The sequence below is a fragment of the Cupressus sempervirens genome, chromosome 3 (genome assembly GCF_028749045.1).
Source record: "Cupressus sempervirens isolate cs-2001-9-10 chromosome 3, ASM2874904v1, whole genome shotgun sequence".
Taxonomy (NCBI): domain Eukaryota; kingdom Viridiplantae; phylum Streptophyta; class Pinopsida; order Cupressales; family Cupressaceae; genus Cupressus; species Cupressus sempervirens.
In genome coordinates, this window is record NC_143120.1 from 55,705,466 (window position 1) to 55,721,025 (window position 15,560).

The 15,560-nt window shown below is 34.7% G+C and overlaps 1 protein-coding gene across 1 annotated transcript in view; it reads right to left on the minus strand.

Annotated features, from left to right (window-relative positions):
* The window catches only part of LOC149564753 (truncated transcription factor CAULIFLOWER D-like), a 239,791-nt gene extending 224,634 nt beyond the window's left edge, over window positions 1-15,157 (minus strand). Inside the window, exons 1-2 of the mRNA XM_089818344.1 lie at window positions 14,961-15,157; window positions 14,616-14,819 (exon numbers count right to left, since the gene is read on the minus strand). Of these exons, the coding sequence (XP_089674470.1) occupies window positions 14,616-14,819; window positions 14,961-14,968 (212 nt within the window). The 5' untranslated portion in view covers window positions 14,969-15,157. The remainder of the gene's footprint in view (window positions 1-14,615; window positions 14,820-14,960) is intronic.
* Between the last annotated feature and the right edge of the window lie 403 nt (window positions 15,158-15,560).

Consider the following 15,560-nt stretch of genomic DNA (forward strand, 5'->3'; position numbering starts at 1 on the left):
TCCTTGCTTACCATTCTCAAATTTTCTTGTAGGTCTTCGTGTTTCTTGAATGTCTAGCCAAAGGTGAGTCATGTATCTCCTTAAAAATTATCTCCTTGATCTTGGACTTGGGAACCAAATAGATCTTATCCTCAAGTAGTAGATGATGTTGTATACCACCTTTTACCAGTTATCTTACACTTAACCATCCATCAACTGACAGAAAAATGTGTTCTTGGAGTATTCAACAAATACGTGTTCCTTCCAATTTGCAGAAGTCTAAGACAAAGTCATATTGCAAGCCTTCTTGACAAAGCATTAACCACAATATTATTTTTTCTCTTCATATACTCAATGTCAAAGTCAAATTTTGCTCTCCCACTTATATTGTCAATGTCAATGTCAATGTCAAAGTTATATTTTGCTCTCCCACTTATGTTGTTGCTTATTCAACTCTCTCTGCTCTAAAAAATATCTCAAGTTGTTGTGATCTTTTGTTAGTGTGTGCATTATGTTGAGCATATCTTTTGTTAATCCCTATGGTTTGTTGTCTACTAGTGTCAAACACTTAGCCATTCCTATGGTAGAGTTGGTTGGTCATCACCCTAACCAAGCAATCTAATGAAGGCCGAACAATGTATTTAGACTTGTTCATATTTCAATTTGAGCCGAGCAATTGTCATTGCCAAGAAAGTTTATGGTCACCGAGTACTCCTACATACACTAAGTACAACAGAAGCCTATGCATGTCAAGTAAGACAGAAAGTAGTTTGTGCCAAACAACACAAAGTTAGTTCATGTCGAGTTACACAGTGAATGTTGAGTATTCAGAAGTTGAGGGAGAGCATTAATATTAGTCATGACCAAGTGTCAGAGTGTTCATGTGTCGAGCAAGCCAGTATTAACATATTTGTTTAGAATTGTGCAAACACTGAGGTAAACCATTTTTTGCCAACTTAATGCATGTTTTAATGAGGAGTAATTTATTGAGATGATTCCACATTTTATTTTGGATCATTAATCTCTATGCAAGGTGTTTAACAAATCAAAAAAATGGAAGGTTTAAATGGAAAAAGCGAGAAATTTGGATCCTTGATCTTGATCTAGAACGTATTTTTAGTATGGTGAGAGTGTATGTGTGAGAAGCAAAGTTTGAAAAGAGAATAGACAGAGTAACCGAGCAAAGTAGTGAGTGCATAACAGAGTTTTATTAGATCAGAGAGAGGATTAGAGTTTGCAAAGAGGAGATCTCAAATCAAGCAATAAAGTGCTAACCAAAGGATCGGGTATTGATATATTCTAACAAAGTGAATTAGGGTAAATTTCTTAACAGAGTGGTCCTAATAGGCCTATGTAAATATCTTAATCAGAGTGCTTACTTTGTTGTAAGTTTCAAATCCTTTAATCAAGGTAGAGTAAATAATTATTGTAGCTCTTAACAGGACAGAGCCCTCGTAGTGTAAATAATCAAAAGTGATCAAAATTGTAGCCCTAACAGGTGAACTTTATTGCTGCAGTAGTGAAAATTTATGGGTGTCATCCCCACCGCAATTTTGACTTCACCTTGGAGGTTTTTTGGGTTACCAAATCTTTGTGTTATGTGCTAATCAATTTAATTTCATGTTTATCCTCTCAGTATCTTACTTTCCTAATAGACTTCCAATAATTGGTATTAAAGCAAAGTTCTCCTAGAAGAAGTCTTACCACTTGAGACTCAAGACCTTGGAGATGGAGGCTTATAATTTTGGAAAGATCATAAAAAATTAGAAGCTATATATACAACTTGCACTGCAGCAACTTGAAGCAACAAGAGAAGAATTGACGAAATCCTTAAAGAGAAGGAAGGAGTTGGTAATTCAACAAAATCATACACAATATCAAGAAGGCACTCAAGGACTACTCGATGACGAAAATTCCAGTGAAAGTGATGCAGCAATAGAAAATCTGTTGGAGAAGAACAATACATTGAATGAAGAGATAAGATGATTAAAGAGAGAACACGAAATCCAATCAATAAGACAGTATGAAGTGACTAAGTAGAAAAAGAAGTCTAACAAAAACAAGAAAATGGCTAATGAAGACAAAAGACAAATGGCAACAAGACTTGATGAAAGGACATCTGATGTGCAAAAACTCACACACAATCAATTTGATATGTTCAATCAATTGCTAAGTGCAAATCAAGAACTAGATAGGAAAGATGTAGAGATTGCAAATCTGAAATCTAAGAATGATCATCAGAAGAATGAGTTGAGATCTAAAAAGTAGTTCATTGAAAGGTTGAAAAAACCCAAAGAAGTTGTGAGATACTATTAAGAGCTGATGAGATCACAAAGAAGACCCCATGATACATCTAGACTAGGGTATGCCCAGCACCTATCATCTACCAAGGAAGGATAATCATCAAGGAGTGGAGAATAAAGGAATGCAAATCCAAAGATCACCAAACCTACATGTTATCATTGTGGAAAACTAGATCATACAACAAACATTTTCTGAAACAAAATTGGTAAGCAAAATTCTAAGCCTAAATTCAATGGATATTGTTTTAATTGTAAGAAGCAAGGATGACAAGCACATGAGTGTAGATCCAAAGTCAGCAATACACCAATTGCACATAGATTTGAAGGTCATTTCTACAATTGTTAGAAGTATGGCCATAGAGCTCAAGAATGAAGATGAAAGACAAAATCTAATTGGAAAACCAAGAAGCAAGGAAATGTATCTAAGCAAGGTAAATCATACAATTAGGATTACAACACATGTTACAATTGTCATCAAGGCAAATAATTTGATTGATTAAATCAGTAAATTCTAACATCATTCATCAATAAAGCTTACACTTTTATTGAATTTAATTGACAGCAATGAAGTTTTCTAGAATCATGCTTACGATATTGAAGGTGAGTTGTTATAGTTAAAAATAAAATCAAAATTTTAATAATTACAAATTGGACATTGTTAAAAGCTGTTACCAACACTCATTTAATGCTTAATAACACACAAATTCAGAATCATAATTTGTTATGATCTACTCCTACAGTCCCCTTAATAAATTATTGAATTGTAATAAACTCCTAGCATATCTCTATATGCTAAAACTTTCATTCTCCACACCCAATGACTTAGTAAATATATGAACAATATTGTTGGTTGTGTCACAATTCAGCAGCTCTATCTCTTGTAACAAAATATATTCCCTTACAAATTACAGTTTTCTTGCCATGTAATTTTTTCTTGCATGACAAATATAATTCTATTTTGATAACTTGAAAGTTTTAAAAGCCGTTAATAACATCCACTTGAAACTTAACACACCAATATAGAATTGTAGTTTTGTTTAACCTACTCTTACAGTTCCACTTAATAAATTGTTGAAATTTTATGGACTCTTAGCATATCCCTATATGGCAAAACCTTCATTTTCTCCTAATGGCTCTGTAAATACATGAACAATATTGTTGGTCATGTTACAATGCAGCATATGCACTCTTGTGATTGGGTCTATTCCCCTTACAAATTACTGATCGCTTGCAATATGCTTTATCTTGCATGACAAATATGATTCTTTTGCCAACTTAATTGAAATTATGTCACAATTGATTGGAATAGGTCTTTTTTGTGCCTCACTTCCATATTAAAGCATAACCCATTGTCAATTTTAAATTATTTGGATCACCTATGTAATTAAAATATGACCAACCTATAACCTCAACATTGAAAGAAATTGTAAATCCAATTCCAATTTCTATTGTATCATGTAGGTATGTAATCACTTTTATGTTGCTTCCCAATGAGACTCAAGAGGACTAGCCAACAATTAGTGGTCAAATAATTTAAACTTATTAGTGTTTATCAAAAAAAAATACATTTACTTTAGTAGTATCAGTATTACTAGAAAATATTTTGTTTAAAGGAAGTACATACTTCTTGACAATAAAAGAGGGATTAAAAGGAACTGCATATTTTGTTCAAATCAAAATAAATACAGAGCAAGGGAATCAAACAACCCTATCAAGATCCACCAAGTGGCCAAAATGATGCGACAAACACAAAGTTAAATGACTCTTATCCATAATATTCCAATTTTGCATGTGATTAGTAGCCCATTTAGCAAGACAATCCACTAAACCATTCCACTCTCTAGGAATGTGAATGAAAGTCAAAAAATCCAAGGAAGCACACAAACTAAGAATCTGATTAACAACCAGAGCTAACTTTGAACAAACATTCTCAAAATGTTGTCGAGTCAACATATGCACCACCACTTGTAAACCTGTCTCACAAATGACTATTTTCTATCCAAAAACACAAGCACACTCTACAACATAAAAAATAACAGTAGCCTCCATCACATTGTTAATATGAAGATCTTTATAAATGAAAATCATAAATAGACCAACCCCCAAACTATCTCTATTAGCTCCACCAAGGCTAGCAGGACCTAGGTTTCCTCAAGAAAACCCATCTATATTGGTTTTAGGAATACCCTACAAAGGTGGAATCCATCTCCTCACCCTATTAATTTTCTTAAGAGGGTGTCCACATCTATTCCTCAAGAGCACCCTCTACTAAAGAGGAATATGAATACAATTATAATAACTAACATCACTAGAATCCACAACTTCAGACAAATTACAGTTAGCAAAGATAATTTCTCTAACAGACTGTATAATTTTCCACCATAGGTGATGAGCCTCCAACAAAACATCTTAAAATATCTGATGATTCCTCTCCAACCACATATGCTAGATAATAAAAAGAAGGGCCAAGAGTCCAAGCAACTTGAAGAAAATACATTTTCACAGTGTTACCCCATTGAAAGAACTCGTGAAAAGAAGGCACATGCCAGCAAGCTTAATTCCAAGCATTACACTAAAGGTGTCAAATATGTCTAGTGAAGGAGTATTGGAAAAAGAAATGAGAGCCCATTTTTGCACTATTATAGCACAAAACATGCCTTGAAGGGCCCTAAAATCCATGCCTACAAAGATTATCCCGAGTAAGACACCAATTCAAGGCTACAAGCCGCATAAAAAAATTACGCTTGGGAGCTGTGTGGTTGATCTTTCATCAATTTCAACAATATGGATTAACTTAAGTAGTAAGAATGGAATGTTAGGAAGAAATTTAAGTAATGTTATTTAAGGGTAACATTAGGGATCCTGTTAAGACTTTACATCTGTGATTAAGTGAACTTAGCAAATAAAATATGTATAAAAAAATTATTCTCCAAACTTCGTATCAATTTGTCTTATCCTTTCGAGCTCCCTGGCAAGGAATTAAAAGTTTATTTTTGGCTTGAGTTAGCTCTTGTTCTAGAACAGTATTCATTTCTATTAGATCTGTAACTACTACATCAGATTCTTTAGAATTTGTATGCTACTTTCCGATAGTCCTTCAATATTATCTAGGATTATCAACAACTGTTCTAACGGTTCTTCCCTCTTTGCAAATACGGATTCAAATTCTTCCTTAGATCCTATATCTGATAGCTACTGGAAATCAAAGCTTCTTCCAATTATCTTTCTCTTCAGTTCCTCTCCATATTCCTAAATCTACTCTCAAGTTGTTAAACTTTCCCTCTAGAGAAATGAGCGTGTTGTTGGAAAGGTGTGTAGTGGGGGGTGAATCAGTACTCAAAAATTATTTATAAATTAAGATTATTAACAATGAATATGGAATTGTGATTCACATTAACCAATAGTAATGATTTCCTAGTTTACTGATATGTTGTAATAGTAAAATAGTAAAACAAAATAACAACAAAATAGAAAAAAAATCCCACACATAACTAAGTGACTTTTTGGTCTTGCAAAAACCTTTGGTTAGAATGAAAAGCTGTAGTTGGGACAATATCTAAAACTCTTCACTGTAAATGAAAAGTTTCCCTCTCTAATGTAAAGGTGGAGTAGGGTAGATCCTTGACGTGGAATGATACTTTTAAGGATATTGTGACTGTTAGAGAGTATGTTTGAGGTTTTTTACAAACATGTCCCAAAATTAGTGTGATCACAGTTTGAGAAGGTCATTAACTTGTAGAGAATAGTGGGTCCTATGAGTACAAACTTGTTATAATTGTAGTAGTGTCTATTGAATGGTACACCTCTTGGAACAATAACCAATCTACTTCTACAAGCATTTGATGTATGACTAGGATTTCTACAATTGTAACAAGCATGCTTAAAAGGTTTCTTACCTTGTATGCTAATAGGTTCCTTTGGATTTTGTAATAGGTTCTCTTCTCCCAATTTTGATGATTCTATAACTTCAAATTTTTTGACAGGAATATGTCCTAGACCAGTTGTATCTCTATCTTCTTTGATTTTTTAGTTGCTCATCAACTTCTAGTGTGATAAGCTCAAACCTCTTAAGTCCCTCATTGACTTCTTTCTCAATTTCCAAATTTTTCCTCAAGCTTTCAACCTCTTGTATCAAACTTTCAATTTCAGTGAGTATCTGCATGTTACCATCAATTGTTTCACTTGCTTTTTCATTTAGGGTATTATTCTCCTGTTACAACCTTTGAATGATAACATCCTTGTCTTTTCTTGGTCTTTCAACTTTTCACTTATCTATCTGAAGAATTTCTTTAGCACCTTTAGTTGTACTCATTATTTTTCATTCATTCTCAGGGTTCGACTTTCAAACTCCTTTTTAGCTTGAATTATCTCTTCTTCCACGGCATTATTCCTTTCTATTAGATCTACAACTCCTACATCAGCTTCTTTAGAATTTGCACTACTTTTAAATAGTTCTTCTATCTTATCTGGGCTTATCTACAGTTGTTCTAATGGTTCTATCCTCTTTGCAAATGAGGATTTCAAATTCTTCTTCAATTCCTATATCTGATAGTTAGTTGCATTTGGAGATTCTTCCAATAATCTTTCCCTTCGGTACCTCTACATATTCTTAGATCTACTCTTAGGCTGTTATTTACTTTACCTCTAGAGCATTGAGCCAATTTTCGACAAGGTGTTTACTACATGGGGGGTGAATCAGTCCTCAAAAATTGTTTCTAAATTAAGCTTTTTAACAATAAATATGTCACTGTGATTTACATTAACCAATAGTAACTATTTCCTAGTTTACGAATATGTTATTACAATAAAATAGTAAAACAAAATAATAATAATAAACCATAAAAAAATTAACACACACACATCTAAGCAACTTCTGATCTTGCAGAAACCCTTGGTTAGAGAGAAAATCTATGGTTGGGATGGTACCTACAACTCTTCACCGGAGCCAAAAAGTTTGCCTGTATAATATAAAGGTGGAGTAAGGTGGTTTTTTTATGTGGAATAATTCTCTTAAGGATCTTGTGAATGTTGGAGAGTCTATTTGAGGTTTGTTTCAAACATGTTTTAGAATCAGTGAATAGTGAGAAGAGAGTTTGATCTAGATGTGATCACAATTTGAGAAGGTGATTGACTTGTAGCGAATAGTTGATCCTACAAGTACTTGACCATTGACTATGGTGTAAGAATGAGAATAGTTGGATCTAGTTTATTAGTGAGCTTCACTTTGTTTTGTGAATAGTTTACTATTCTCTACTTAATAGGGCCAACAACATAAAGGGAAGCTGAACTGCCCCAATAATAATTCTAATTTGGTTTTGGACTAATTTTCACATAGTATTTTTGTTTTTTATAATTGATCAAACAAATTACACTGGTATAAAGGTGCATGTGTTTCATCTCTTCATCCATCACCGCTCACACAAAAATTCCCACATCCCATTCCTTGTTACATAATTTTTTTTTACAGATTTTCTTTTATAAACCAACAACTATGCTATAATGCACTAATCGTAGTCCATTCATTTTGGACCTTGGCATCCATGTTTCTAACTTGACCCAATCTAATGACATGTAAATTTCATCTTTCACCAAGCAAAATCAAGGTCCCTAAAACTGTTAGAGTAAATAATTAATTTACTAATTATTTATTCTATTACTTAAGCTTACTTAGGTAAATGCATTTCATTTATTAGTTGTAGTCTAGGAGTTTCTTATAAATTGTTGACAATACGGGAGTTTGTTCTCTCCTAAGTCATACTTATCCTCTCACCTTGTTCAAGGACTTTCCATCTCAGGTGGATGTATGCTTAGTTGTCACACTTATCTCCTAGCATCTTCTAGCTCGCTCTAGAAGATTCCTTGAGTCTTTTATATTGGGCTCCCTCATTGTATTTCATCATCACATTCTTACATATTGTAAATACATATTTTCTTGTGTTGCAATATCTTGTGGTCTCTCATGTCCGTTTAGGATTTTTCCCTAGCTCCACGCTCTCCTCTCCTTAACTTCCCTTTGACAGGTTATTTGCATGTAGGTGATCTTGGGCATCTTCGAAGTTGGATTTCATCAACTCCAACATGGTATCAGAGCCTTCCTGTTGCTGCTTCATTGAAGGATGTTTGAAACCGTGATTTGAAGTCACAAACCCTAGTTTGTTTGTGCATTTTTTCTTCAAATCAGGGGATCAACAAATTTTTGGAGCACTTTGGACCCAAACAGATGTTTCCATTGGATCCAAAAGGCCTTTTTCAGCTAGGATCCATATAAAACTTTTCATTTTTGGAGACACGGCTCCGAGAGGCAAAAAAAATTCATTCCAGGGCATTCCATACGGTCGTACGGACAATTTTTTAGACCGAAAACGCAAAAATATTTTTTAAAAAGGGTGCCACAATAGCAGCGCCGAAGCGCCACCTGACGGCCACCCAGTGACCTCCCGCACACCACCCGCGCTCTACCGACCCCTGTCTAAGCCATCATAGAGCCACCACGGCCTCTCCGCAGGTAGCGCCCCCGGTTTCTCCGCTCGATCCACTGCCTCCGCCAGCGACCTCTCCACTCCACCACTCCTGCATGCATCCTCCACCCAGTCACCTCCCAATAGCTCCGCTCAACCAGCATTTTCAGCCCAGTCGTCGCCCCTGCTCCTGCCCAGTCTGCATGAGTTTCTGCAGCCACACAGTGTGTGATACATGGCAAGGATGCCACGTCATCTTCTTTGCCACATGCCTACCACGTGGACTGCCATGTGGTGTGCCACGTGGCTTCTTTTTTGCTACGACGACCATTAAGCCGTCAAATTTAATGCAGTGTTTTGCTGATGTCAGCATGACGTCACTACATCATTAGCCCTTGCACCTCTCCTAGGTCCTTTTTGACCGACCTTCAATTTTTTGGCCATAACTTGAGCATACAGAAGTATTTTTCCGATCCGAAAAAAGCATCGAAATACTGGTTCCAAGACAGAGACATTGGTGTAGGTATTTTTAGGTTTTGATGCATTTTTATTGCCTATTTTTTCAGTTGAAGTCCGAAGTTCTATTTTTGACTCCGGCATTCATATCTTTTGCATCCCATGTCAATTTTTTGAAAACGTTATATTTTTGGAAAGCTAGTTCTGTCACCTTTTCAAAAATGTGGTCTTTTCCCTCAGTTTTTGGCCAATGCTCTTTCTATCATATTTTTAGTGTTTTTGGTATATAGTGGATATCTTGGGTGTTTTAGGTTCGAGGATCATTTTCCTAGCATGGTTTTTTTTGTTTTGGGCTATACTTTGTTTTGTTGCAGCTTTTTTTTGGTTTTGATCATTGTAGCTATCATTTTGAAGCACTTTTATGTATATGCACTGAGATAAAGTGTCAATTTTGCATTTCGAGGTCATAAACGTTATTTTTGAGTCAATTGTACATGCACTATTTTTATAAAGCACCATGGGGGGGATAGTTGTTTGTTGTTTTAGGCATTCTCCCTTTGTCAAGTGAGTGTCCCTTTCACGACATTAGCCCCATGCAGTGTCAGTGTGACCATGTCTTTATAGGTGTTTGTACCTCTTCCTCTATCGTCGTTCTTGGTTCGTCTGTAGGAAACTTTGGCCCACCTTCTCAGTTGTCTGTCATCTCACCCCATCTGCATTAAGGCGGGGTTATGTTGTTGTTCTAATGCATCTGTGGTTCGATGGTTCGATAGTGTGAACTATGTATTCAGTGGTTGATCCTATATACAAGGCGATTACAGTGGCTGGCTACCTATGCATTTCGATGAGATGGATCATCTACCATATAGACACGCTCGGTTCGTGCCTTCTCCTTCCATGGACGTTCTTCAGATCACCAATTTTCTTTCTGATGGCAAATTTGCGGCTTCTTCATGCTTCAGTGATGCTCATCATGAGCACTTCTTGTTCCTATTTTAGGGGACATTTCTCTAGTTGGAGGCTTCTTCAGTTCTTCACTAAGTTCTTACCTCTTTTTGGAGGAAGGTTTTTCCCACGTGGCTTTCTCTCTTTCCCTGTTTTCAGAGGTTGCATTTTGTTGCATTGTACATGGGTACCTAAAATGGCCTCATTGCTGGGACCCATTCTGCATTTCTTAGTTTTGTGAGCTTAAGGCATTTCCCTAAATTGCACTTAAGGGGGGGTGTTAGAGTAAATAATTAATTTACTAATTATTTATTCTATTACTTAAGCTTACTTAGGTAAATGCATTTCATTTATTAGTTGTAGTCTAGGAATTTGTTATAAGTTGTTGACAATAAGGGAGTTTGTTCTCTCCTAAGTCATACTTATCCTCTCACCTTGTTCGAGGACTTTCCACCTCATGTGGATGTATGCTTAGTTGTCACATTTATCTCCTAGCATCTTCTAGCTCGCTCTAGAAGATTCCTTGAGTCCTTTATATTGGGCTCCCTCATTGTATTTCATCATCACATTCTGGCATATTGTAAATACATATTTTCTTGTGTTGCAATATCTTGTGGTCTCTCATGTCCGTTTAGGGTTTTTCCCTAGCTCCATGCTCTTCTCTCCTTGGCTTCCCTTTGACAGATTATTTGCATGTAGGTAATCTTGGGCATCTTCGGAGTTGGATTTCATCAACTCCAACAAAAACTTGGCATTTATCATGTATACACAAGAAGTTCTAAATATCATTTTTACTTGTGTGATAAAATTAACTCATTATATGCCTATTCTTTTTTCTTTGCAAGTCTATTCGGGGCATGCATGCTTACGAGCTCTATTCAGAGATCATGTTTGGTCTATTACATTACATCAACTCAATTTTTTTTTTATCTACATAAATATTGATATTTTTATGAATCATTGTGAGACTCATGTATATTAAAGTAATATTTATTTTGGGATCAACTTGCCACTTAAAGTTCCAAGAAAAGTGGAATTATGAAATTTTTATACTAATGTTAATTCTAATTTATTTTTGGGCTAATTTTGACATAGTATCTTAGTTTTAATATGATCTATCACAAAAATTACACTAGTGTAAAGGTGTATGCATTTCATCTCTTCATTCATCACCACTTATACAAACATTCCATTTCTTGTTACATTTTTTTATTATAGATTTTCTATTATAAATAACCATGCTATAATTACACTAATCATAGACCATTCATTTTGCACCTTTGCATCCATGACTCTAACTAGTCAATACAATGAAATGCAGATTTTATCTTTCACCAAACAAAATCAAGGTCCCTAAAACTTTAAATTTTAAGTTCAGGTTTTACTAACTTCCACCTATTTCACTTATGATTATGAACAGATTTTATATTCATTTTCATGATTTATTACTTCATGGTTTTGATTTATTCAATATTCATTAATTAACATTAATGTTGAATCTATAAATCATATGCAAAATAATGGAACCATTCTAGGAATATTTTTGTCGAAGCACATGAAATACTCTTAGTTTGCATCAAATTTACCTAGGTCATTCGCAAGATAATGATTGTTGTTTTTTACTTTATTTCATGATCAAAACATCTCATCTAAATAAAGGGGATGTAGGAGAAATACAACCCTTGTGACCCATCAATCCCCATAAGGTATTTTATAATATAATCGATTATTAAATATGAGAAAATACTACAGATACACTAACTTTTTCTAAAAACTTACAATCATTCCAATTGATTCTACAATATTGAAAACATTTTTACACTTTGTATCAATACTCTAGAACACATGATTGGTCCCAGACAACATGTTCATGAGTAATTGCTTTGGAGCAAATAAGTTATCAACATTATGACATTGATTTCAATACCATCATTTAATAAAATATGAGATATACCTATAGTATCAATATTCAATTCCTATAGTATACCTATAGAAATACCTATAGTATAAAGCTAAGTGCCTAAACCTTCTCATTTCCATTGAAACTATTAGAGGTTTAATTCCCTTATAAAATAACGTTAACATACAACTTTAAATTTTGATTTTAGCAATTTTAGTATTAAGAGACTTTCACCAATCAATTTAACAATCATTTATAGTGACAAGACTATTCTATAAAAAAGTGGTTCTATAATTCATTGGTAAAACACCCCAAAAACAAATGGGCGGTCCTAAAGCAAGATATTTTTCAACCATCAAAAGTCTAGTATGAGGGCCCCTAGTTCTACTATCAATAATAGTATTTTTTATAGACTAGATAGAACTCAAACATACCACCCATTTGCTAGTAAAATATTCCATGGTTGAACTACTAACCCTTTTTGTAACTTATCCATTGTTGATATAGAAGTAGTTATTCTCTAATACACCAAACTACATATAGATGTTTGAATATAATCTACATATCATAATTTTCAATATTTTGAACCATTATCTAGCATAGAACAATTTTGTAGAAAAACTACACCAATATTAGAGAGTCTGCATACACTCCACATTATTGACAAATTCCTAGGCTTGCATCCATTTGTTACTAGGGTTCATAGAATGACCGCTAGAACCAAATCCACAAAGAATGAATGGATCTGCAGAATAACATGCCTCGCTTTAATTTGATTTCCTTCATAGTATTATTTTTTGGGACAAAAACTCTAGGGTTGAAGCAGTCAAATATTGCTTGCAATATTAATGGGCCCTTGGTCTACAGATGAAGTTGAAAGGTTCTCAATGAACCCACTAGGGCGTTATTGTATTCAGATTTGAATGAGTGTAAAGTTTTATTTGTTCTTTGCACCAATGTTGTATGTTCAAAGAAGATGGAGAATGAATATAAAGCTATATAATTTGAGAAACTACAACAAAAAAGTAAAAAGAAATATTGAAGAATAAGAAATTAATTAAAATAAGATGTTTAACAAATCACTTTTAAGATTGAAAAATCAAGATAGATTTTGATGAGTTTTTTTTCCCTATGTTACCTTGCTTGAGTGGTGATAGTATTATTGTGATTATTAAAGTTATATTTAGACTATTATGATTATAGACTCGTATCTTTCTTCAATGTATTACCTCATTTGTAACCTCATATATATATAACTTCAGACTAAGATTACTGATCACACTTTAATACATTTCCCATGTTTAAAAAATAAAACACAAAAATTAATAAATAAACAAATGTAAACATGTCAAGAATCCCCCTGTAATCTGAAGTTTCCAATGAACTGCCAATGTCTGTAATTATTGTGATGCAAATGCTGCGAATTTCAAATCATAACGATATATGGCTGCATGTGAGATATTTTATATTTAATAAGAAATCACGGCAACGTCTATACAGCCACGAAAATGCACTTCCATACGAAGGAGAGGACTTAGTTAAATTTTTAAAGAGTTAGAAAAGGCAAGATAAAGGAAGTGCATTTTCGTGGCTGTATAGCCACGGGCAGAAATCACACCCACATTCCGATAAATCATAAATCATACCCATATTCCCATAAACACGTGTCAAAGGAAGTAAAACCGAATAACTCATACCACTCTTTATAATTAATTGGAAAAATCCAAATTTCACTTGCGACATTATCTACAAATTTGAATCCCTATTATTTCATACAGCTCTCGAATCTTTTTCAATACATGTCTCACAAAAATATATATATACTACAGACAAAAAGAAAATAGAATTAAATAACACAAACTAAAATATGCAAAACGACACTTTTCCCGCCTGCATTAAAATCTACTCATTTTGAGCAGGTACAAGGTACACTAAGTTTTGTCGAATTCTACCCAAGAATCCTCTCTGCAAATGCGCAATGATGTTTGCAGGTCTTATTACGAACGAGCTAAAGTATAGCAGGCCTAGTCAATGGCGGTACAAACTTGGCTAAGTTAATCACTCGATCTAGACGCAACTTGCACTGCATGAGTACTGTGCGCTCATATTGAATAGACATTAGTAAAGTATGCTTTCACGCACACAAACACCCAGATTTTCATCGCTTCTTCATTCTACCAAATAGTGTTCACAAGGAATAAGGGATGTTTGATCAACATAAATATAACTATTCTTTTTCCTAGTTATTATTTGTGGTTTGTACTTTTACTCGACATATCCTGAAGCTTTACGAAATCTCAAAATTTCTCTAACTTCGGAAATAAAGATAAAATGTAATTTGGAAACTCAAACATCTTTCCAGTTGATGAGGCCAAAATATAGATATAGATATTCTTATAAATGCTCATTTGGAAATCTTAGGTTGAAATCTAAGTACTGTGAATTGATCTAGTCTGGGTCTATCTGTGTGTAAGAATCTTTAAATTTCAAAATGTTCGCACCTCGGTAGAAAAACAAAAAGTAATTTGTCGTTTGATTAAGATTACAAACCAGAGGGAAAAGGGGATTCCTTACCTTGGCTTCGCGGACTCGTACGTTTTCCCGGTGGGCGAGAAAATGATTAGGCCGACTTCGGCATCGCATAGAAGGGAAAGCTCCTTAGCCTTCTTCAACAGTCCGCCCTTGCGTTTGGAGAATGTAACCCTTCGATTAACAGGGTTCTGAATCTTTTCCAGATGCACCTTTCCCCTCGCCATTCTCTTCTCCTCAATTCGTTTGCTGCAGAGCACAAGAAAGAGGGTTCCCAAGAGCAAAGGCTCTCCACCACTCAAATCACAATGTGAGAGAGATTACGCACGTTTCTATTATTAAAGTGAACATCGTACTTATAAACCTAGGTAAACAACTCAGACTGGAAACCTGCACATTTTAACGCAGAATGTCCTCCTATCAGTAATTGCCGTTTTCTAGACGTTAATCTCGTGCTTGTTGGCTTGCTTCGCTTTAAGGACGTTAATCTTTCTCTTCAATTCGTTGGGGCGGAGGGCGAGAAAGAGTGTTCGCACAAGCAAAGGCTCTCCACCACTCATATCCACCATATGAGAAGGTACGCGCATTTGTATTTAAATAAAGTGGTCCTCGTACTTTTTAAACCTAGTAAACAACTCGGACTTGCTTCGCTTTAACGAATGACGTGCCCTTGGCTGAAATCGGCTCGATTTAATGATACTATTTATGGTACAATATTACTTTGGACCAAAGAGGAAAGCATGGTCGTCAGCATCTGGCGGACAATGTGTAAAGTGAAAATTTTGACAGATTCCTCTGGCAACGTCTATAAGGTTAACCATTTTGTTTGCCCTGCCTATGCAGATGGCTAGGCCTCCTAACATGCCCGTAGACGCACCGCCCAGTTCCTGTCATCTCGTCCTTCCACTTCCCTATTTTTATTATAATATGAATATGTTAATGATTTTTTAAATTTTTTATATGAATGTTTAGAAATATTTAATAATATTT